This window comes from Drosophila willistoni, assembly GCF_018902025.1.
Source record: "Drosophila willistoni isolate 14030-0811.24 chromosome 2R unlocalized genomic scaffold, UCI_dwil_1.1 Seg200, whole genome shotgun sequence".
NCBI lineage: Eukaryota > Metazoa > Arthropoda > Insecta > Diptera > Drosophilidae > Drosophila > Drosophila willistoni.
This window is the reverse complement of record NW_025814051.1, coordinates 1,272,423-1,297,189: the sequence shown is the minus strand read 5'-3', so window position 1 is coordinate 1,297,189 and position 24,767 is coordinate 1,272,423. Positions and strand designations below refer to the sequence as shown.

General features: G+C 34.3%; 3 protein-coding genes and 1 non-coding gene across 5 annotated transcripts; 2 read left to right on the top strand and 2 right to left on the bottom strand.

Annotated features, from left to right (window-relative positions):
• Nucleotides 1–11,728: 11,728 nt before the first annotated feature.
• LOC6641766 (sodium- and chloride-dependent glycine transporter 1) lies at nucleotides 11,729–16,868 on the top strand. Its single transcript, XM_002064582.4, has 10 exons — nucleotides 11,729–12,064; nucleotides 13,299–13,430; nucleotides 14,736–14,911; nucleotides 14,971–15,011; nucleotides 15,073–15,193; nucleotides 15,252–15,594; nucleotides 15,651–15,808; nucleotides 15,887–16,015; nucleotides 16,074–16,280; nucleotides 16,347–16,868. Exons 1-10 carry the CDS (start codon nucleotides 11,734–11,736, stop codon nucleotides 16,614–16,616), a joined length of 1,908 nt encoding a protein of 635 aa, XP_002064618.3. The 5' UTR covers nucleotides 11,729–11,733; the 3' UTR covers nucleotides 16,617–16,868.
• Nucleotides 16,869–17,566: 698 nt separating this feature from the next.
• Nucleotides 17,567–20,959, top strand: LOC6641546 (sodium- and chloride-dependent glycine transporter 1-like). Its single transcript, XM_023175435.2, has 9 exons — nucleotides 17,567–17,900; nucleotides 18,702–18,833; nucleotides 18,901–19,064; nucleotides 19,131–19,237; nucleotides 19,297–19,766; nucleotides 19,940–20,088; nucleotides 20,150–20,278; nucleotides 20,337–20,543; nucleotides 20,604–20,959. Exons 1-9 carry the CDS (start codon nucleotides 17,738–17,740, stop codon nucleotides 20,883–20,885), a joined length of 1,803 nt encoding a protein of 600 aa, XP_023031203.1. The 5' UTR covers nucleotides 17,567–17,737; the 3' UTR covers nucleotides 20,886–20,959.
• LOC6641547 (sodium- and chloride-dependent glycine transporter 1) lies at nucleotides 20,351–24,562 on the bottom strand. 2 transcript variants are annotated; one of them, XR_002723985.2, is made up of 10 exons: nucleotides 24,260–24,562; nucleotides 23,426–23,721; nucleotides 22,972–23,033; nucleotides 22,795–22,918; nucleotides 22,396–22,729; nucleotides 22,185–22,336; nucleotides 22,001–22,129; nucleotides 21,737–21,937; nucleotides 21,269–21,673; nucleotides 20,351–21,166 (listed from the first exon to the last, which is right to left on the bottom strand). XR_002723985.2 is itself a non-coding variant. In XM_002064584.4 (9 exons), the coding sequence occupies exons 1-9, from the start codon at nucleotides 24,435–24,437 to the stop codon at nucleotides 21,365–21,367; spliced, it is 1,785 nt and encodes a 594-aa protein (XP_002064620.1). In that variant the 5' UTR covers nucleotides 24,438–24,562; the 3' UTR covers nucleotides 21,170–21,364. The 2 variants fall into 2 exon arrangements, 1 of the variants encoding a protein (XP_002064620.1); XM_002064584.4 differs by lacking the exon at nucleotides 20,351–21,166 and having other exon boundaries at nucleotides 21,170–21,673.
• On the bottom strand, nucleotides 23,796–23,983 carry Trnay-gua. The gene is made up of 2 exons: nucleotides 23,947–23,983; nucleotides 23,796–23,831 (listed from the first exon to the last, which is right to left on the bottom strand). It is a non-coding gene; the product is annotated as a tRNA-Tyr (tRNA).
• Nucleotides 24,563–24,767: the final 205 nt, after the last annotated feature.

The following is a 24,767-nucleotide window of genomic DNA, read 5'->3' as shown; positions in this document are numbered from 1 at the left end:
AGAGTCGAGTCTCTGTCTGGCAATCAAATTTCATAGCCACGTGACTCGATTTTTCTTTCTTTCTTATTTCCATTTGTTTCAACGAGTGCGAAATTATGTTAAACAAATGTTATCTTTTGTTCCCAAAACATTTTGTGTCATCTAACCGATAGTTATTTGAACTAACTTCATGCGCTAATAGTTGATCGCAATGAAAGAGAAGAGTGGAGTGGAGGAGAAGAGAAGTGGGTGAGGTACGCCCACGTCAACATTAAACACGTTTTGTTTAAATTGCAGTTGACGTTGCGGCGCGTTGCCAACCTTGGCAAATATGCTGACTTAGCGGATACCCCGGGTGGGGCGACCTCTCTACCGAGTTGGTGGGTAAAAGGGGGAAAAGGGGCTACTTGGTTGGTTGCTTGCGTTGGAGGGCCTTCTGGGCCAAAAAATGCGAGGGCATGCCTCATAAATTTCTCGCTACCTTTGCAATATGAAATATATGCAACATAATTGAATTACGCTTTACTTCTATGCTAGTGTATGTGTGTGTTAGTTGTGTGTGTGTGTGTGCTCAGTGTGCTGTTAATTCTTAATTTATGCTCGTAAATAATCAAGCCATTTTCATTAGACCAACAACAACATTTGAAAGAAATCTTTAAGAAAGAGAAGCAAAACAAGAGAGAGAGAAAGACGAACCGTAAAAACATGACGAAGAAGAAGATGAATAAAATAAAAACCCATAAACCGGACAAAATGAAATGCAAAAATAACTCAAGAGAAATTAATAAAGACTTGTTGATACCCTTTCTTATCAATTGGCCGGCATGAGCATTTAACGGCCAGCTCCGAACTTATGGCCCACCTATTAAACAACGTTTTTATGCATAACTTGGCTATTTTCAGTTGAAATTAACAACACTAATTGTGTGTGCCAAGTTACGATATTCAAGAAATTGCGTAATAAACATTCATCAAATGCATCAATTCATGGAATTAGACATATTTTAAGTTGATGTAGGCACTTAAAGTAGTGTAACCTACACCTTCAAATACGTTCGGCTCATTCCAAGTGCATTCTGGTTGATTAGAAACCTATTTGATGCAAATACATAGATTCCTTTTTAAAAAACTTTAAAATATTAAACCAGTTTATAATGACATTCCAAGTCTGCTGTACGAAGAGAAAGACATACAATCTGATTCTTCTGTTTCTTATTCTTATTTACTTCACATTTATCACATTTCTCTCGAAATGAACCATATCAAAGTGTCTCTCTACAATCTCTTATCACATGTAATCAATTTTGTTTTCATTTCCTTTTAGATTAAAGTTTTTATCGTAAAGAGTATTTTGCATTCGTCTCACACTACTTACTTTCATTTTCATATGGAAATGTTTGTTTAAGTTATTCATAACTTTGAGAATTAGCCAAGTGAATCATAGTTCTCAATTACCATAATCTTTACAGGGTATATGTATACATACATATGTATGTATATAGAAGCCACCAACTGAAAGATAGAAAACATGCCAACACATTTTTGCCGGTAAACAAGAAAGCAACAACAACAAAAAACTGTGGTGGCAATAGAAAATGTTTTTGTACTTTTCTTTTTTGCTATGTCTCTTAAGATGCGTAAGCAAAAACGAGCTAATAAAGGTAAAAAAAACGGAACTAGGGTTTAGTCTTCTTCACTTTGTCCCTTTTAGCCCCTCCTCTCTTTGCGCTGCATTTTCTTTGTAAACTAAAAATAGAATAGACTAAATTTGTGTAGAAAAAAAAAACTTACAAGTCTCCAAGTAATTTCAAAAGGTGTTCAAAAAGACCCAAATCTGCCGCGTAATCATTTTCGGAAGCTCCACACACAGTTTCAAAGCCCCAAGCTGAGTAAATACACGTTGACAGACGACGATGACGGCGACGGGGCAGACGACGTCAGCTAGAGTTCCATCACTTAAACACATACACACAATCGAAACAGTTGGGGGAGAAACAGAAAAAGAAGCGAAAATAAGGCCAATGATGCTTGTAATTGTGACCCAAAGTTGTTGTTGCTGTTGTTGTTGCGGGTGTTTTTGGTGGCTAAGGCCAATTGCAATTTCAAGGCAATAATCCAACTTGAGCTTGAAACTCATTAACTCGTTTTTACCATGTGTTTGTGTATGTGTATGTGTGTGTGTGAGATGATAAAATGAAGTGAAGTGGATACCAACCAATGCTGATGATAATTATGGAAACTTGATGCACACGGACACACTCACTTGCCGCTTGTCATTCACAAAAAAGAGTGAGCGGGAAGAAGAGGAGCGAGATAGAGAGTTGCCACAGAATGCAACAGCAGATGTTGCTCTTATTTCGGATACACTTTTTCCATGATTTCTGTTTATCTTTCTGGAGTTTCTGTTTGCAATCAATGATGGTCAATAATAGCTATGCGGATGCTGGCCAGCTGGCTGTTGTTTAATCAAGCTAGATTCGCTTAGAACAGGCTCGACACTAAAACAGTTGGAATGCAGTTTTGGAATGCTTCAAAAAATATTCGAAATTCTGGTTGCATTCATTTCGCATTGTCTGAGCGGATTTAATGAGTTTTAATTAATATAAAGTTGTTTTGACAAATGGATTTAAAATCTAAGCATTAATAGTGTTTTTTTTTGTGTTATCTTTCTGGATAAATGTTTCATTATTAGAAACCGGATTACTTGGAAGTTTTCCTTTATTCATTGTCCTTTTTGGGTAAACAATACATAAAAATTTGGAGATTCTTACTCATGTTAGTCTCATTTTATATAAATCCTTATTTTTAAGATGTATCCTTCTTTGACAAGACCCAATAAACAATAATAAAAAAAGGAATTCTGATGGATAGGGTGGTCCCTGGAAGACTCCAATGGGTCTGGTTCCATCGCAAAATGCCAGTAATTCGAATAATTACTGGCGGTGGCGATCTAATTTCAAGCCACTTTCTTTTTGGCAAAACTGTAAGCCAATATGAAAGAATTTATTCTTGCTGAAGATCATTGAATCCTGCATATATTTTTATCGTAAGATCGAAAAAGTAAGTCCAAAAGATTTGAAAAAGTCACTTTTTTTAACAATTTCTTTTTTCAAATTTCCATTAAAACAAAAATTAAGAAAATTTCAACCTACTCACAATGATTTTTACCTGTTGGTCTACACTGAGCGCATTCGATATGGTGGGGACAAAAAAAAAAAGTAGAAAACAAATTGTGTCATCTCATGTTCATCATCTTCTTGTTCCTGTTTGTTGGTGATGATGGACATTTTCATCACCTCCTCCTCAGCATTCTCAACCCAATCTAGACAATTACGAGTGGAGTATAAAACCAGCTTGAACTATGGGGAAATCTGAAAAACCATGCTGCATCTAACACACTGAATGGCTGTTGTTGTTACTACTTGTGGCAAGGTATGGCACTCGGGGGAATGGCTTTCTCTCTAACAACATTTTGCCACAAGAAGTTGATTAAGGGGGGTAGAAGAAATAGAGAAGGAAGGAAATCAAGGCCAAATGATGATCTGCAGGCCAAGTTGGGGCCAGTTTTATAGCTTCATTTGCACATTATAGAGGAGGATGAATAACGACGAACCAAAGAAAGAGGGAGAGAGAAGGCACACAGGGGGTCAAGCAGTCACACACACACAAACAAACATTGGGAGGGGGAGAGACTGTCTTTAAGTAAGATTTTCACTATCTTGGGTTTACTTGATAAGCTACACTCCTCACCCCACCCCACCGCACCCGCCATTTCTATAGCCTAATGGACAATCACATTAGTTAGACCAACGACGTGGCCGCCGCCGTCATCATCATCAATAATTACACAAAAAAAAAAATATATATGTAAATAACAAAAGCAAAACGAATTGTTGACAATTCGTCTAATGTGCAATACGTTTGGTACCACTGTGCCGGGCACTACAGAGCAGAGATGAGCGAAAATGAGGGATAAAGAACCTGTAAATACGGTTGTAAAGTGGAATTGCAAGAACAAGAACTCTGACTGCAGCAGGAGCCGCGCCGCATCTTCATTTCTCGCTTGAACCGGTTTAATTGAGAGACATCCAATCAGAATCAAGTTTACAAAAAACACATTCAATAAAAGTAAATACTTTGAAAATAAGAGGAAAACCAACAAAATTTCTAGAAAAGAGAAGATAATAACAATTGCCGTTAGCTTACCTCTCTCTTTCTCTCTCGTGGACACACACACACAATCTGTACGTTGATGAAGCTGCGGGAAAATTCAGGCAAATCCTGTGGAAGATGAAACGAAGGGAAGAAGGCGGTTGGTGAAGGCGTTTTTGTAGTTGCAGCGGTATCAGCTTAGCATATGTGGCGAATTAATCATTTACAATTAATTTTTTCCTAAAGAAAACAATAACCCGGTTTAATATTTCCTACTATTGGAAGAACCGCGCCTTCCCCTTCCACACCCCCGCCGACGACACTTTCTACTACTACCACTATGTGTCGGCTACTATTGGAGTTGTTGTATGTGTGCGTGTGTGTATATACATCTGTGTGTATGTCACACGTATGCATGTGTATGTTGTATGTTTTGCCTCTTGTAGTTTGCACAAAATTAAAAATTGATAAACAATTTATATCATTTCCTTACACTCACTCACTTCCACCGACGCGAGCAATATTAATTGCTATGCTTTTCTTTTCTTTTATTATAAATAAATTATTAATTCATGCGCGAAAACGCGTTGCTGCTGCGGCGACGGCTCAGCTGGATTTGTTATCGTTATTGACATTATCGGAGCGAAGGAATCGGTTAGCGACGTCATCGGAGTGAAGTTATCGATTATGGACTTTATCGAAGCAAAATATTGATTTGTTATCGGTCATCGATTATTCTATTATGTGAGAGATGCCAGAGCGATGAGATTGTACAATGTGGCTACACCATCATATTAGCGGGAAACTTGAATTATCTGTAATTGTATGGTGTTTTAAATGTAGCGGCTAATCAATTTAAATGTTTCGCTCCGTTTGTAAAAAAAAAAAACAATAACAATTGACAGCAGTTTGATATTCACAGTATCTGTGTTTTCATCTTCTTAAATATGATTTTTATTTGATTGTCCCAAGTCTGTTTTGTAATATTTTTATTTGAGATAAGTTATAAATCTTCGTAAATCTTTTTTTGTTGTTTTTATTTTTTAAGCGATTATTGTAAAAGTTAATATATGTATATTGGTCAAGTATATCAGATTCTAAACAACGTGGAAATATATCCCTTATTATAAGTCCTCTTAATCCAACAACAATCTTGCCAAAAGTAATTTATGAAATGATTGGATGAATTGGATATTTTCGCGAAAGGTAAGTTACAGCTTGATTAATAAAAAAATCTGGAAATCAATAGTCTAGGAAATCATTTGATATGCATCTACGAGCATTAATATACATATTGAGTGTGGGTAAATTAAACTGTGGCAAACCTTGATCTATCACGTCAATTATTCATTAAAATGACAATTATTGGACCATAAGTGGAATTGAACTGGTATCAATTGGAATTTAAACCAGTTTTATGTCTCCACTCTCGAATACAAATTACCCTAGAGATGCCGATACCCACACGCAGATAAGTTAATCACTTGTCGCAGTGCTATTTTTGTATTTATCTGCCGTCTAACTAATAATTAACTATACTTTGTTACGCCTCCTAAATTCATTGATTGATTCATTGGCTACAAAGGCGAAGCGCAATTATAAATTCAATTGCCAAGTTCAGGCGCATGCGCAAGTGCGTTCCATGCCATTCCGGGGCGGCGGAGGGCAGGCGAATGGGACAGATAGACATCAGATTGTGAGTAGTAACCACAATGGAAGGCAACTGTTGCTCAATTACTCATCGAGTCGCCTTCCTTGTAAACACATTTTCAATCCTCTCAGTTCGGGTTTCAATGCTCCGTCGGGGGTACAAAGTCTGGCGCTTGTTTTTCCCATGTTATTTGTGCCGCTTTTAGCTTTTGTTGCACTTCGGTTTTTGTTTTTTTGTGCTCATGTTTGAAATGCTTCAGTGTATCGTTATATGTATACTAAGAAAAAAAAGCCTCACATAGTGCAATGATTTATTCGATGCCTCGGGCCAAGAGTCAATCGTGGTCTCTCCATAATCGGAGGAGCGCTTAAAAATGGCAAGAAATTTTCTACTGGGCTTTTGCTTTGCCTATAGCTGGCAATTGCCCGATCCAAGAGAAATTTGTTTGAACAGGTAATCGACAAACTAAGCTACCAAATGATTACTCTAAAAGAATTAGAAATGGGGTGGAACTTTTTATTACGATCTAGTTTCAGTTCACCTACTACAGACGATTAGATGTGAGGCTTTTATTTCGAAGAATTGTATATTTCAAAGAGAACTTATGGCTTCGATCAAGTTTTCTTTTGGTATAAGATAATTCAATATACATTTCATAACTATTTCCGATCGATTTAATAGCCTAAAAAAGCGGTCACATATTAACCAGTTTTGTTCTAAAAAACTTGTTTAAAATAAAGTTGCTAAACTCTTTTTTTCCAATAATCAGAAATAATATTTTAATACTTTTACTTTAAATATTATGCGAAATTTAATAATGAGTTATCATAGCTTATCCACAAATCAGAAAGTTGTCTTGAAACTTACATGAGGAATGTCGCTTTGGTAGTGAGAAACTTTCAGATAATGAAGGTGTTAAGTTTTTTAACATTAAATAAGATGAACCTAACTTTAGCCTATTCCCAAATATTTTGGTATTTGACAAGTTTTTCTATATTTTTATTTAGGTACCTATTTCATTTCAGTGATTTTATGGTTGAGGGCGTGATATTTACTATATCGAAATTATGTACACATTAATGGGGTCGGAATCGTCTTCTTGTCTGCATTGCAAACATTTGACTAAAATTATAATACCCAAAACGAACCAAGATTAACATACATATTTAAACGGGTTATTAGTAGAGATAATCCAGTTTAGAAACCCTAGATCCGTTTTCTGGGTAATATCCTTTCTGGAGTCAGATTGGATACGAGTTTAAAATGTACTTCGTTAAACCTTTTAAAACATGTCGAACCAATTTTCCATATCAGTTCTTTTTTCAATTATATTTTCTGGGCTATTAAACAGCTATGAAAATTTTGAGTATCCCAATTTTGAATTTCTGATAAAAGCTGACACAAGAATAATCTTCATTACCACAGGATATACTTTTTTAAGTAAGTAAGCAAACCAGAAATTCTATACCTTAAGTTTGTATCTAAATAAATTTAAATACATACCAAATTTCGTGATTTATTTATTTGTTGAATTTTTCAGTTCCTCCAGGCTAAAGGGTACAAAATCTGGGGGAATTTGATATTGTTAAATCGATAAAACCAAATGCGCAGTACTCAGTTGTTAATGTACAAAACGTGACCCAACAATTTTGTATACATTTTTATTGGCGTGATCTCTTCTACACTGGTGGAAAAGAATTTTATAAAGAATATAGTATGTATCCCGTATTTTAGTTGGAATTTTTAAATATGATGGTATGTTTATTTGTTGTTGTTCCTTAAAAGCTATTCGACTTGTCTTTAGTGTTCATATTGAGCTTTTCATAAGAGGGGATATGTTAGTGATATTCTAAATGCATATGTACATATACTTATGTATCTGAGCAGGTACGAGAAAGTTTAAGCCGGGTTCGAAATTTTAAAAGTTATTAAATCTCAATATATGAAAAATTGGGATGTAAACATAAACAATATTTAAATTTCAAATTCTATAAATAATAAAGTTTTTGAGAGGTCAATTTATAAATGGTACTAAATTTATACCAATTTCAATTATTTTCCCATATTACTGTTATCAGTGGCAGATCTAGGGCTGTAAAATAAAGGGAACATTACCCTATAAAGTATATAATAGACAATCGAAGAATTCTCGGTTAAAAACATATAAAGAAACATACGATTGTCCTGTGGATAAAAAAGAGTCCTCGAAGCGTATATTGGTTGTAAACAAATTGAACACTTTTTCAACCAATAGCATACTTCAGGGGGCTATGTTTCACCTTAGATCACCCAACAGGGTTCCTAGGTTGGCATAAGACACTTGTAAACGTTTTAATTAGAAATTGAGTTATTATATTTTACCACTGCACATGTTCCCTTGATATTAGCAGGACGAACCTTTCACATTTCTCAAATTCATTCATTCATTATGCATATTCAACTCATTTCAAGAACTTTTTTATTTGTCAGCAGACATTCCTAGGTTATGTCCCTGCGCCTAGGAATGTTGTTGCAGCTCTCTTACTATCACAGTCCCCCACAAAACAATCAAGCAAAAGCAAAGATTCCCCCCCTCTGATAGCCAAAGAGTATACATAAATAGCGCAACAACGTCAACTTTGTTGCCGAAGTGGTTGGTGGGTGGGTGGTTGGCTGGATGGGTGTGTGTTGGGTGAGGCACAAAGAAAGAGATATAAAAAACGTTGAAAGAGAATGAATTGTATGCTTCGGGGAAATGTTTCGCTTTCGTGTTTTGGTGTGTGGCGCGGCGACTTTCTGGCTACCAGGCCACTACTAGGCTAGGCCGGGGCCAACAGCCAACAGTCAGCAGTCAGTGTCAGTCGCCAGTTGGAACGCAACGTTCGAAACGCAGCGCAAATGAACGGCGGCGATTGCATAAAAACGGCTAAAAAGTAAAAGGAAAAGAGAAAGAAAAAGAAAATTTGTCGCCGGTCGCAAATAAAGTGATTTTTTTTTTTTTGTTACAGTGTTGCATTGAGACTTTACGTCTAGAGGGATTCAGAGATTAGAGACTGAATGATAAGACAACTTTTTTTCTTAATGCAATACCCGGCGCCAATTTAAGTATCAGTAAGAAATTCCATTGCAGACTTGGCAAACACTCGAGACGCCAAAATTGCAAAAACCGAATACTAGATTTATGCATATATACTTACAATATAGCACTTGTTTTTTTGTTTTTATTTTCTGTGTGTGTGCTTCTATAGATTGTAATTTCACGACCATTTGAGTTGATTTTGGCAAATTTATGGCACACTCTTCAAATTTGTTTATAAACATTTCAATTCGATTTGGATAATGTGAGCACGTTTGCTGTGCAAAAATTCCTTCGAGTGCAGCAAACCTTAAACATTGCTTTTTTGTCATTGACGTCATCGAAAGTATATATGTGTATACATATGTGTATAAAAGTACTATAAACACGCAAAAATCAAATGTCTATGCTTAATTCGTAGGGGTAGTTTCTATACCCTTGTTTATATGGGTCTTAACCGATCTGATATCGAGGGAGTTAATGAAGGCCCATTAATTTTGCATATGCCGTGTTGGAATGTTCCAATTTTTTCAACATTTTTCATGACTTTTTAAATAAGACCTTTTTATTTAAAAGCAAATTTCCATTTGTTGTTGTTAATTAATGAACTAAAGTTGTTAAAGTATTTTTATGTACATTAATTTTAAGTTATTGGCCCTATTTGAGTATAAAAACAGCATGAAAACTAATCCATAATAAATTATGTTTTTTAAAAGATAAAGAATTCTGACTATCCAACGATAAAAATCTGTTTTCCATATAGAATTTGTTTTCAAAAAATGAATTTAAATTATGGCCTCAATTTAAAGTAAATAATTTTATTGCTTAACATTCAATTTAACATTCAAAATTTATATTATTTTCAATATTAAAACACCAATAGTTACCCCTTTCTTCTTTATTGAATGGAAAAATGCATATACCTTTTTTTTGGTAAAGGGTATTAAAATTATCTAACTATTGCTCTCTCATTCAAAACAAAAAACAGCTGATTTTGTCACGCTCCCAATTCAGTTTCTTTTTTAACCATGAAAGTGTTGTTGTTGCTGTTTCTGTTGACCCCCTTTTTGCTCTATCCCCTCGCCGCCTTCTCTTAAAACTACAACTTGTTGAAAATTTTTTAAAAGAGAATTATGCGCAAAGAGAATTTGCAAAAGAGTATAAAATATAAACAGCAATAGAAAGAGAGAGTGAGAGAGAGCAAGTGCATCCATCAGCTGGAGTTGGCTACGTTGACGTTGAATCGTCCATTGCCCCCGTTTTATTTTTTTGTCTTGCTATTTAAAATAATAAATAATACAACAAACTACGCGCCATTTGTTCTTTGTGTATTCTTTTAAATGAATTTGCATTTTATGTTTTTTTTTCTCGTTTTTAGCCTTTTCATTCCATTGAGCATTTTGTTGTTTTCTTTGTTTGAGATACAGATCTTTTAGCTAAATTTAAAATACATACATATATTTGCGTACTTATGTGTAGAATGATTTAGTCAAGTACAGGGGCACGGGCATGTCAATGGATACAGTGGTTGGAAAGTGCTTTAAAAATTATATGGAATCTGAAGAAATACAGTCTGTTTAACCGGCGCTTGTGCCACTTTGGATTACGTATACAAAGATCACGTATACGCAGGGTGTGACCAATTCTGATAGGGAATCTTGTTGGTGAAGATTGCAATACAAAAATTTACATATTTGATTAAAAATCGCCAAAAACAAATTGGAATTATCGTATATATTGCTCGAAACGCAACTTGGTGAAGTGAAACTTTGTTACTCTCATAAAACTGGCTCAAAAGAGGAAAAAACGTTTCTAGATTGTTGAATAAGGCATTTTTAACTTGTTTTTAGGTCCTAGCTGTATAATATGGAATAAAGATACTTGTTATGAATGTCAAGAGTTTTTATGTAGTCTGAAAATAAGTGTTCAAACAGGGTTTTATTTTTTGATTTGATGACATGATGACAAAGGCTCACCTGTGCTAAAAATTGTTCCTTTCCATTTGATTATTAAGGTGCAAGCGAGAGGAAACGACTCTACAGTTAATCACAGACGTTATCGCAAAAAATTTCGTTCATAAACCGTCTAATTCCTATTAATTAATGCCAAGTTTAGTAATTGTTTGTATATTAGATGGTATTCAATATATAATTGCCCACTTCATTTTTCCCAATCATTAGCTCACTGTGCATCGTGTACACACACTTATTGACTCTAGCGTAAATATATATTTAATCAAATTCGTCGCTTTTGTCGAATTACTTTGCTTTGCTTAACCCAGAGAACCGACAATCACAACAAATAGCATCATTTGTCGTTGAGCATCGTTGGCGATTGCTTCGGGTGCTGGTGCTGGTTACTCTGGCGGCACTAGAGTTAGAATCATTGTGCAGTGCTTGAATAAGTGACGGGAACAAAAAAAAAATGCAATAATAATAAAAAAACGTGACAGTGATTCTTCTTGATTTCAATTAAAACTGCTAACGGCAGCATTAAAAGTTGATTAAATTTTGCTTTGGGTGTGTGCTCGAGTGCTTCCTATTCAAAACATTCTCCGACTGACCCAAAAAAAAAATAACAAAAATACAATTCGCCACAAAAACCACAAACTAGGTCATCATGCGAAACTCTTACTCGCAAAATTTGTGCAATAATATGAACTTGGAACTCTAAACCAACATAGACGAAAATCAAGTGAAAAAATATACCTAAGTAAATAATATAAAATAAAAGTGAAAACATTGTAATCATAAGTGAAACTCAAGTGCCTTATTTGGTAAACACTGTAGATGATGATGATAATTGAGTGTTAGACCAAGGTCCAGATTTAGATCCAGACCATCAAAATATATATATATATATACAAAACAACACACACAAAGAGGCACAAATCAATATGAAAGGCCTTTGTGATGACAATTTCAATAACAATAATTGTATGCTATTCGGCGGTGGAGGAGCAGACGATTGTGAGAATGGTGGAGGAGGAAGAGGAGGAGGCCATGATGAAGGAGGCGGTGGGAGACGACATCGTGCCCGACAAGTGCACAGTCTGGCCGTAAGAACCACAAGTGCCTATGACACATTGGAGCGTCCTTTTCGCCATGACAAACTACGTGGACGGTGGTCAAAATCAGCTGATTTTTATTTCGCCACCTCTAGTCATGCCTTCAGTTCAATGTTATTCTCCGATTTACCCGTTTGGGGCCTCATGTTTGGCGGTTGGAGTGAGTATGACTACATGTATATATATTTATTTTAATTTTCAAATTCATTCACTATCAGTCTTTTAATTCAATTAAGCCATTAAAATAGAGCTGAGGGGTTATCAACAGACAAATAGCAAAATGCGTTAATTATAATCAACTTTTTTTTTATTTTCTTTGTGTAAAAACCAATTTTTTTAATGAAATGACTTCGAAGACGAGATAAGAGTAGGCCATTGACCAGAAGTCTCTCATTATTATTCCAAACTCGGCTATTTACCTAATTGCAATTAATTAAACAACACCATAATTTAATCGTGATCTTTGTTTAGTATAAAATTATTTCAATTGCTAAGCTAAATTTGCTTTTACTTAGGCGAGGAGATCTCTTATCCAACATTTACTTTAGAAATCAGCTTCCTTTTTGACACAGGGAAATCGATTAGACATTGATTTTTGTTTACTCTTCTATGTGAAGAGCACTTTACAATTGCATTGTTAGAGATAGCATTCAGATGGCTCTTTTTCCATTGAGTGGCAATAGCTACGTGTCCCCCATTGCCTTTTAATTGTTCTTTAGTAATTGTTTCCACACAAAGATCGTAAGAGTAGAGAATGTTAAATAAAGCTTAAATAAAAAATCAATTGCAGACTCAAGTCAAATAGTTTTGGCTTTAAGTTTTGAGAAATTCTTTTAGTTCTAAAATAATTAATCAATTAAGTAAGTATATATGGAATATAAATGCAAACTATATGAATCATTTCGTACAGAGGAAACTGTATGGAAAACTTCCTTAACTTCTATTCGATTTTACAATACAATGATTAAAATATTCAAATCAGAAAAATAGTTTGTATATTTAGTTTGTAATGTGTGTAGGGCCCCAAGAAGTGATAATTAAAGTAATCAAATTGAACAACTGTTTTGCTACAATTCTTGATGATGACACATCTTAATGTCGTTTAAAAAGGTTTGGTTTAGAAACCCAGCTGAGCCTATGAATCTATAGCATTATTTTTCTTACAACTATTTTTATTTTTATTAACTTTATCTCAATTAACAATTATATAATTTATCGAGAGCTTGAAATATGTAGTTTCAAATCATGAAAAGTTTTTGAATGACTAAGATCATTTTGTTAGGGTTTTTGCGGTTGCAAATGCGAAGTAAAAAGTAAAATATATACTTTTTTATAACTATAGATTTAACTCTTAACTATGGAAATCTAATTATTTATATTATTTTCTTTTACAGAATACTTTTTACTGTCCTATTTACTGGCAATAATATTCTCTTCGCTTCCCATATTTTTAATACAAACATTTTTGGGACAGTTTTCATCATCGGGAACTATATCGGCATTTCGAGTATCGCCCATATTTAAAGGTAAGAAATTGATATAAACAAAAAAGTATGAAAGCTTTTATTGTATGGCATTGCATAAGGCGTGACTTAATTGAGATATTCGCCAAATTTTGTTTTTTAATATTGTTTCAAAGAATAGTTTTCTGTCGACTTATTTTTGGTCTTGATTTCAGACTTTTAGATATTTTCTTTGTAAAATGAAGCAGCTGGTTATTTTTGGCCACCTTTTTGATTGAAATCAAACCTTTTTGTTAGCCGGCTCAAGGTCGATGAATAAAAACACAAGGTTTTATTCCTTTTTGGGGTTTTCCGAATATATTTCTTCAATGGAATATTTTTCACGTTTGACGTCTGTTTTGTCCTAAGTTAAGCTTTCAAACAAACAAAAAGGTGTGAAAAGAAACACCTAAAAATTGAGTTTTACCTAACTGAATCAGACAGCATTAGAGCAATGTTTTTGTAATTATTTAATTTGAACCCTTAACTGTTGTTTATATCTGACAATTGATGTTAACTAACTTTTTTGAGTTTCTTTTGAGGGACCTATATTTCTGACGATGAAAGTCCCAGGTGTCGAACGTGAAGTCAAAGTAAAAGTATTTCAGAAACCCTCTTTAATTTTAAAAAAGCCAAAATCTGATAATTACCATATTTGCTGCAAAATTTGAATTTTGACAAGCCTTCGTTTTCTAGAAACTCCCAAAGAAAAATAAGTAATTGGCACGCTACAAATACAGACTTTCCTAGAGAATTGCCCATATATTTATAAAATATTCCTTATATTGGCAAAAATATATAATAAAACTAAAATAAAACACCTAATTTCTTGTGTTTCGTCAATGAATCTTTTAATTGCCGTGCAATATTTTGGCCTGTTCGTGTTTTCGAATCGTTTTTAAACTTAATTCGACTTAAATTTGTTAGGAAATTAGTTATAATTCTGTTAAATTTCTCCATGATTGCAAACAGTATTAAAAAATAGTTTTAGTGAAGATAATTTTATAGTTTTTCTTTAAAAAGTTGTCTAGTTGGATAGCTTTCAAATTGACCTGGAGCCAGTAATCAGTTCATGACATCAACTCTAAAAGGTCACTCAATAAAACACAACAAAAATGAAAATGTTGTGCACAGTATTAGGCTTTTTTATTATATTGCTTTCAATTATATTTTAAGTATACAGCATACTTATAGACTGAAAATTAAATAAAAATTTCTTATACGTCTTTTAATAAAGGGACGATATTTTTGTTCAACTTTATAAAAGAGATGTTAATTTTTAACAAATTGAAAAATATGTTGAATTAATGCCTTTTTATTCATTTTTAGGCATTGGCTATTCCATATTACTCTTGAATCTGGCCACGCTTACCTATTACAGTATATTTGCTGCCGTACCGTTCATCTATGCGGTGAATTCTTTGCATCCAATAATACCATGGATGAGTTGTAATAATACATATAATACAGTGAATTGTTCAACACACACAACATATAATCAAGATGTAAGTCTCCATAGGCAAAGAGAACCTCAGTAAAATATCTAATATTTTGATTCTTTCAGGATGTTTGGCAAGATCCTCATTCCACTGTGGAATTCTTCAGGTATAAAGGTCTACTATTCATTTAAGAGACTTAATTATCCTTCTCTTTTTTACTCCCGCAGATCTGTAGTTGCGTCTACATCGGCTGGTTCCGGTTCTTTGACAATTTCATGGTCTCTGCTTATTGCCGTTGTATCGCTGTGGCTTTTTGTTTTGGCCTTGATACTTAAACCCATTTCATTTGTAAGCAAATATAGTGATAAAATATTTCGCGTCTATATGTAAATGTAATTGTTTTTAGATCGGGAAAACCTTTCGATGTGCTTGCATTGTGATGTTTTCATTTTTTCTATCAACATTCATCTTTATGGTCATTCACATGGATGTCACTTGGACAACGTTGTTTCATTACTTCAATCCCACATTGCCGGACAGTTGGAGTGCCATTTTTCCAGCTATGCAACAAGGCATCTTAATGGCCCCTCTAATGCTCGGACCTGGTTGGGGCAGTGTTCTAACACTGGCCAGCTACAACAGTTTTCGCACAGATGCTGAAAAATTTAGTATTTGGGTTAGTGTAACCCACATATTGATTGCAGTGATGGCCTTTGTATGCGGTCAAGTGGCCAATGATCATTTTGAAGGTGAGTTTCCCGTGATTTTGGAATATTCAAATTTTTAAATTCCATTTTGTTTTTAGGTCATGTTGGCATGTTACGCTGGCATGTTGATGAGGACCATGAGATGCAATTTCTATATCTTTGCTATGCCTATCTGTTTGGCAGTTATAGCACGTTGTCAAATTTATGGTCATTTCTGTTTTTTATAGTCATTTTCATAGCAGAACTTTGCGCTTTGGTAAGTTATAAATTGAAATTTAGACAAATTTTTAACATTTTAACTATAAACTAACATATATTTAAAACTTATTTACAGGTCATTCAAGTTTTAAATATATTGACGGCACTTTTCGATGAATTCGAGCAACTACGACCCAAAAAGAAATATGTTATATTTTCTTTGGTATTTTTCCTTATGATGACTTCTATATATTTCTGTACTCAAGTAGGTTTAAGAGAGTTTTTAAAAGGATAATGTTTTCCAAATATTTGTTTATTTTTAGTTGGGATTTCGACAAATGAGTTCATTACCCTATGTATTGGTACTAAGCCAGTTGATTATATCGGGCATTTTAATTATGATGACCACTTGGATATATGGCCGTGTGAGATTCCAATGCGACTTGCAGTTTATGTTGGGCAAAACGATCTCAAGTATGAAAATTTATTTCATACGCTTTGCCACGCCCATATTTTTAGTAATCTGTGTGGTAAATATATACAACATAATCAATTAATTTTGCAACTATTAATGTTTTTTCTTCCCTTTTTGATAGTTACAAAATGCCTTTCATTTGGCCACTGACAATGGTAGCCAGTTACATCATTCTGTGATTGGTGTCACTCAGGGAATAATCTGCCTTGTGGCCATCTTTTATATGGTCTATAAAATATGTCAGACCAGCGGCACTTGGCGTCATCGTTTGAGGCAATGTTTTACACCACATGACTGGCATCCTGTTGATGCTGATAATCGTCGTTTCTATGAGGAAATAATGGGCACTTCTGAGATGCTTGTTATCGATTCAAATGCCAATAACACATAATGCCTAATTCCTTTTTGATTGATCTACTATTAACACTTATAACTGACTTGCCTGTACTTAAGAAAGAGCTGAGTCGAACTGAATCCACACCCACATATACAAACACACACACACACACACATGCACACTTTTTGTGTGGATATTAGAATTTTTACTTTAATAAGATTGTGTACTGATATTTTCCAAAAACGCTTAGGCTATTTAATGAACAATAAAACTGGTGATAATAATTTATATAGAAATGCAAACGCACAAAAGAACAAAAAAAACTTATTAAAAAAAATGTTGCATACTTTTCGCCTGTGAAGTAGTTTTAATTTAATTGAACACTTTTATTCCACAATTTATTTGATCAGAGATAAGCCTGTGGCTCAATGGAAATCATCATTTGATACACATTAAATTGCAAATTCTATACTCAATGGAAAAGCTTTACTGAAAATCAACACGAAATAACACTTGAGGGCATCCATCATTGCGGTTTCCTGTCTATTACACAGACAATATAGACAGAGATATATATTGATATATAAATATCAATTTCGATTATGTTTTGGTGTATGCATATGCAAAAATTTGTCAAGTGTCTCATTTGCAGCGGAATATGAAGAGAATGTAGGAAAAACCTAGAGATAGATAGAGAGAAAAACTGGTATAGGGGGAAAAATAAGACAGAGAGAGACATAAATATATAGACACTGTGTCAGACAAAAGCTTGATAATGAGAAATATGGAATAAACGTCGACATTCGCACACATCTGCCCGAATGGCCCGACTCATCCATCTGATGCTGGTAGCTTTTCAGATTCAGAATCAGTTTGCCGGCAACGTTTCTTCTAATTAGTTCGTCAATTTAAGAGCAAAAACGTAGCCACGAAAAAAAAATTTAAAAAATATTATATATGTAATTGTTTAATTTTTAACTACAATAACACAACAAACAACCACAACAAGAACAATAACAACAAACAAAAGTGATTCAAGATTCTTTATTTGAAGCTGCAGTAGAATATTTTTTTTTTTGTACTTGTGATTATTTTGAAGTGCAATGCCATCGGCTTGAGGTTGACATAGATAATCTTACCTATCTATATAAGCACATTCCAATTCCAACGCCGAAATGGTTTATGAATCTTCATACGAATCGGGGCAAAAGCCCTTTCGTCCCGATCTGCAACGTGGCAAATGGGAAAAACCCACTGACTATCTATTCGCCTGTTTCGGTTTGGCCTTAAAACTAGATGTATTTGTGGCTTCCTATTGGTTCTTTTTTGATATGGGATGTAAGTAATATAATTTTAATATAAATATTTATGTACAGTCCTGGATTTACAATACAAGCGGTTACGAAAAATTACAAAAATTCTAGAAATTTTCATATATATTTTATTCAATGGTTATCCATAATTAAATTGTTAATAAATTTAAGTAAGTTATATGATTTGTGGGTTTAAAATATATACATTTTGTTTCACATAAATTTTTAATAGATCTTCCAAGGAGGTAAATCCAGCCCTGTGTATATTTGTGAATGATTATAGATAAATGTACTATATATATGTACTATACTTATTAGCCTATAAAATACTGATTAGAATTATCATTTGAATGCATTTTTCAAGGGGCGTTTCTATTGGGGGTAGTCATTTGACCTATGCAAATACTTATATGTATGTACATACATATTTGTTGATTGCAAAAATATTTACATTACATATGAGTTAAGTTTGGAAAAGGTTTATGAAAGATTATTAAGGCCGCCATTAATACTTTTCAAAGAAAGAAACACGCAGTTTAGTTTAGTTAGAATGAATTTCTGTGTCTTTACTCTAAAAGGTTATTTCAGATGACCCATCCTTTAAGTCCCGTGCTTTATATGAAGATTAAAACAATTAGTCATTAGATTTAAAATACGATAATAAATAAAATGGAAATAATTTATGTGCTAGGGTGCCTTCGGGTTATCAGCGCCATTTCGCATGGTTTGGAAAAAAAAAATTAATTTCGCTTTAAAATCGATTTTTAAAAGTGTCATTAACGCTTGGAAATTTCTAATCTATAATTTATACAAAATTTTTTTTTAGTATTCGGTATGATGCCCTATTATATATATATGGTTGTCTATTTGGTTCCCATTTTGGTTGTTCACTCGTTTATGGGTCAATTTTCCAGCAGTGGTTTTATATCTGCGTTTCGTCTTTCACCGTTTTTTAAAGGTAAGCATATAGTTTCTACTTATAATAAGGGATATATATATAAAAATATTTTCATTATTTCTTCAAGGAATGGGCTTTGTCAGTTTATTTTTGAGCGTATCGATGTTGGTTTACTATGGCATCTTTGCGGCTGTGCCACTTATTTTCATAATTAATTCACTGCGTCCCACTTTACCCTGGAGTTGTGAGGGTATTGGAAATTATGCGAATATTTCCCACTATCCAATGACTGTGAGTTTATTAAAAAAATATATTTTATACATCTATTGTAACATTGATGTCATTCTGTATGTAAAGATTTGTAACAAAACGAACACAGAATTGGATGATTTGATGGCAAGTGACAATGAAACGGAAATATTTCTCACAACTACAGTGCATGTTCCATCGGTTTTGTTCTTCAAGTAAATATATTATAATGTTTATCAGACTTTCAGTTATTAATTTATCCATTTGATTGCAGACATCATTTTCAAAGTTATGATTCTGAGAAGTTCAGTTATCTCGAGGATGAGTATGAACTGTCTTGGCATTTTGTTGGCCTCTTTGTAGTGGTTTGGGCAATCGTCGCATTTATATTTTATAAATTCTCTGAGACAGCTAAATTTGGCAAATTCATACGTTATATGGTTATAAGCACTTTGGTTCTATTACTTGTGTGCTTTGTGCGTTTTATCTTTCTACCTGGAGCTCTGGATGGACTTACCCATTATATGAAACCTCGACTTGATGATATGCTAACCGGTGGAGTATCAACGTCTATAATGATGTTACAGGCTCTTGGTGCTGGCTGGGGCAGTATTATAGCCTTATCCAGTTTTAATGAGTTTAAAACAAACATTATGAGCTATAGCTGGATTATTGCCTTTGGTCAAATAACTATTTACATTCTGTTTGGCATGGTCACCTTTATGCTGGATCATTTCTTTGAGGGTAAGAATGCATATAAAAAGTAAAAGTACAAGGGGATTGTTGAAGGACTCATCTTCCTTCAAGCTTTTACCATTATACAGAATTTCAATGTAGAAGTGCCCAGTTTCCAGCTCTAAAATTTCTGTGCCTAGCTAATTTTATAAAGCACTTTTCCCCTATTTTTTCAAATATAGAAATGAAGGCGGATAGGTTTGAGTCCTATGTGGAAAACCATTGGCTTTTGTTCTTATCTAGTGCCAGTGCTTTGGCTTCTTTGGAATGGCCTAACATGTGGACCATTTTGTATTACAGTATGCTCTTAATGGCGGCACTTATTGTGATGGTATGTATTCAATTCTTTACTTTAGATTGAAGATGAAAGTAAAACTTTTATTTCTTTATAGGCCACTCAGATCTTTACAGTACTCAAAAGTCTTTTTGATGAATTCGAAGGATTACGTCAGTATAAGCAAGAAGTTACCTTTGGCGTAATTGGTGGACTGGCCATTTGCTCTTTCTTTTTCTGCACTAATGTAAGTAGTTGAGAATTTTTAAAAACATTGTCGATTAACTTTTTATTGACCATTCCAGCATGGTGTTCTATATTTCTCGAGCCTCAGTCTGGATGCTATCTTCTCTCATAGCGTATTACATTTGTTGCTCCTTTTGGTCATTCTATGGATCTATGGACGTGAACGTTTTCAGCGTGATATTGAATTTATGCTAGGTCAACCATTTGCCTCTTGGAGAATCATTGTTTTACGTTTTGTGGCTCCCCTGATGCTAATTTATTTGCTGGTTCGTCTAACTATTATCTCTTTAAAACAAAATATAGTTATTTGACCCTTTTTTTTGCAGTTGATGGGCATCTTTATTTCTGTATTAGAGCATTCGTTTTCCTCAACTGTTGTGCTGATAATAAGCACAATTTTGGTATTGATACCATTATTATTTATACCCGGCTATGGTATATATAATATGTGGCAAGGTGCTGGAACATTTTGTGTACGTTTCCGTAGAGCCTGTCGTCCCACAGATTGGTATCCTTTGGAGACAGCAGATCGTCAACTATATGAGGAGGCCATGGGAACCTCGGACATAACGCATCAATTGTATGAAGTTACGGAAGAGGTCAATTGAGCTAAACCAATGCATTAAACTTACCAACATATTTGTATAAAATAAAAATATTAACAAGACAAAAAGGTGACATATTTTGGTCGGTCATGCTGATTTTGGTATATTTTATAATGGAAAAACATTCATATGGGACAAATTTTATAATTGTATGACTGAAATATGATATGAGTTTTTGATTTGTTTGCTCCTATCAGAGATTTATACTATGGTCGCCCGATTTTGATAAAGTCTGAACACATTTAATAATGTGTCTTGATGGTATGATCCATAAAAAGTATTGCCTGTAATATATATAGAAAAGTGTTTTAGGACAAGTTTTCCTTGCTTCACACGTTTTCAATTTATAGTTGATATAGCCAATTTATACAATAATTATAATGTACCTAATTGACTATTAAATTGTGTGACATGTACTATTTTCAGAACATTTCATTAAGAAAATGTTTTGAAAATATGATAAATTTAGACGAAAGATTGATTCATTTAATTGTTTCTTCGCCGCCAGATGTCTCTGACATAAACTCTGGCATTCGATTTTTTCTACGGTATGCATTGTATTCGGATTGAATTTCAGGATCGGCTGGCGTCCAATCGAGCGGTTTCAGACGTTTCTTAAGACTATCACACATGGTCTCACGTTTGCGAATCATAATGTATATTATATAGAGAGGTATCCACATCACAGACGACACACAACTTGCCCAACCAATACAAATTGCCCATTCCGGATAGGCTATACTATTATAAGTTATTCTTCGTATAAAAATAGTGCTCGTGAATAGTATGAACTAGAAAGAAAATTAAGGTGTTAACCAAATGCAAATGGTGTATACTTTCTGTGTCCAACTTACAATCAAAATCAAGGGAGTTAAGTATTGCCAAGAGATTCTCCAAAACCAGCTAGGACGTTTGCCTATCATAAATTCCACATCGAAAAGGAAGTTTTTAATGCCATAGATATAGGAAACCATAACGATCTCCACCAGACAGATGACAATTACAGCTATGGCCGAGGAATACCAATCGAACAGCTGCAATATAAACATGCCACCCTAAGAAAAAAAAATGATTTACATTACAATCTGCGAAAGTTTAAGACATAAATGAATATTTACATTGGTGCACATGATAGTGGAAATCGCAAAGAAGGTAGTGCAAACCATCAAAGTGACTTTTTTTTTATGATTGCGTAGGAAATGAATCTCATCCAGAATTGATGAAATGATGGCCTCCAGTTGAACAAACTGGGGATGAGAATGTGTGAGAGTTTACCCTGAGAATAATTATTCAATTAGCTACCACACTATCAATGCCCAGCAGAAAGAGCATGAAAAAGAATAGGACTGCCCACAATTGTGGAATGGGTAACAAGGCAATGGCTTCAGGATATGTCACAAATGCCAGACCTGGTCCCGAGGTGGCCACCGTAGCTACGGGTATGCCCGATCTTTCTGTGAATAATAAACAAAAATTACACTTACATTTTGTTAAACCAAATTAAAAAACCAACCCGATAGATGACCCAGTACTGAGAATACCACAAAACCAGCAAAAATGCTGGTAAACACATTTATGGCAGGACAGAAAATTGAATCGAATTTTGCATTATTCCGAAATGAATTGAAACTGGCCATATTAACAATGCCACCCCATCCAGGTCCTAGGCCAAAAAACATTTGTATAGCTGCATCGGCCCAGACTTTAAGGTCAAGCAATCGATCCCATTCTGGATAAATAAAGAACTTGATCCCGCTCCAAGCACCGTCTAAGGTTATACCTCGTATAAATAATATGAAAAGCAATACATAAGGAAACGGAGCTGTAAAATAAACAACTTTCCCCATCTAAATTCAATAGAAAATATAACAAATTAAATAAATGCAGTTATCAAATTTGCAAATATTCATACCGACTTAATGCCTCCAAATAGGCAGATATATATAATAATCCATGTTATAAATAAGCTAGCGAACTGTTCCCATACCAAACTGCCCAAATTGGCAATACTATCTGATAATCTTAAGATTTCCCGACTAGCGAAACAAAGAATAATATATTTAGTCACAATCAAATCAATAATACTTACTGAAAGAATTCATCTGCTGAAGTGGATAGCTTTTCGGATGACCCATTAACCACCTTAGCCAACTAAAATTAGAAAGAGTTAAAGTTTAAGTAATTATAACTAAATATAAAAACTGTAACTATGGACCTAACAAGCTGGCTGATTTATATGAAATTTGATAGGCCAGAGATCTTAAGGAACAAAAGAACGGATATGACTATCTATCTATCTATGTCGATAATGAATATATACATTTTATACAAACGTTTTGTTTTCTCTTTTTCTCTCTTATATCTTTCTATAACTACTATGTCATAAAATCTCACCAAAAACTAGTTGGGAATTACATGCAGTTCAAGCGATATATGTTATGTATGGCTTACAACTTTAAATAACTTGTACGTTGTATTATTTATAGTAAGGAATCTAATATACATATTAAACCTACACAAGGATGACATGATCAAGTACTTACTTCATCAACCTGCACACAGGCATCCGTGTTCCATGAATGATCACAATCAACCCAAGGAACTGTCGAACTGAAACAGTATGATATCATGCGCACCGGAAATGATATAATCACGGAATAGTAACAAACACAGTACATATTTACTATAACCTGAGCTGCGCCTGTTCCACTCAGCAAGGGTGCCAAGCGAAACATGCCTGTGCATCCAGTGCTAGAGAATTGTCCAATTAGCACTTCCATATAAAATAGAGGAACGCCACAGAAAATAACCATTAATAAGTATGGCACCAAAAAAGCTCCTAAAAAAATTAAAAAAAAAAACAAATAAATAAATAAATTTTAAAAAAAGATAGGATAACAAAAAATATAGCAATCCTTCGAGCCGGATTTGAACCAGCGACCTATGGATTTCAACAGATCGCGATTTAATGAGCTGATGCTACAAGAGCAAGCGCTATCTGGGTCGTCGGATATTGTTTGGCCCAGAGTCCTGCCACTGCTCGTAACATCAAGCCTCGGAAACTCTACAGTCCACCGCTCTACCAACTGAGCTATCGAAGGCATTGGTTGCATTGCTGTCAAAGTGCCAACAAGAAGTAAAAGCTATTTGGCTTAATAGCTTTCGTTTCAGCTTTCACTCGAAAGCTATGTAAATACTATGTACAAGTCGCATGCAATTTCGCTGCAGTGACGTCAGCGTACGTATGCGCTATTTTTGGCACAAGCTTTGAGTGCTCACTCATCAATTAAACGTAACGGAAGCATAATGGAATGGAATGGAATGAGTTGGAATGGCATGGGATGGTATGGCATAGAGAAAAATATTTCTGAACTTACCACCACCGCTGCGGTAACAGAGATATGGAAATCGCCATACATTACCGATCCCAATTGCATAGCCAATACATGTCAATATAAATTCCGTTTTTGAACTCCATTGACCACGATTCTCGTCTCGGACAATTCGTTTTTCTTTGCGCGTTGGCGTTGCTGGTTCTTCTTCCTTTGGCGGCATTTAAGAAATTCACAATTTTATGTATACATATATTTTGCATGCCTAAATATGATTAACATGTACTATGTTCCTTATGTTGTATAAAGCAATAATCAAAACCCTGAATGTTTTGATAAGAGATGTTTCTCAAAAAAATGTTGGAATGATTTGAACATTTTGTGGCAATTGACTTTTTTTCTATTACTTCAAACTGTTGCAAGAGCATAGTTGAGCAATTTGTGTGTCATCAGCAGACAGTCAGTCCACTGCTCCACCTAAATGTATGCAAAAGGCTGGAAAAGCATTTGTCGTATTCAACAACTATAATTTTTCTGCCTTGTAACTAATTGT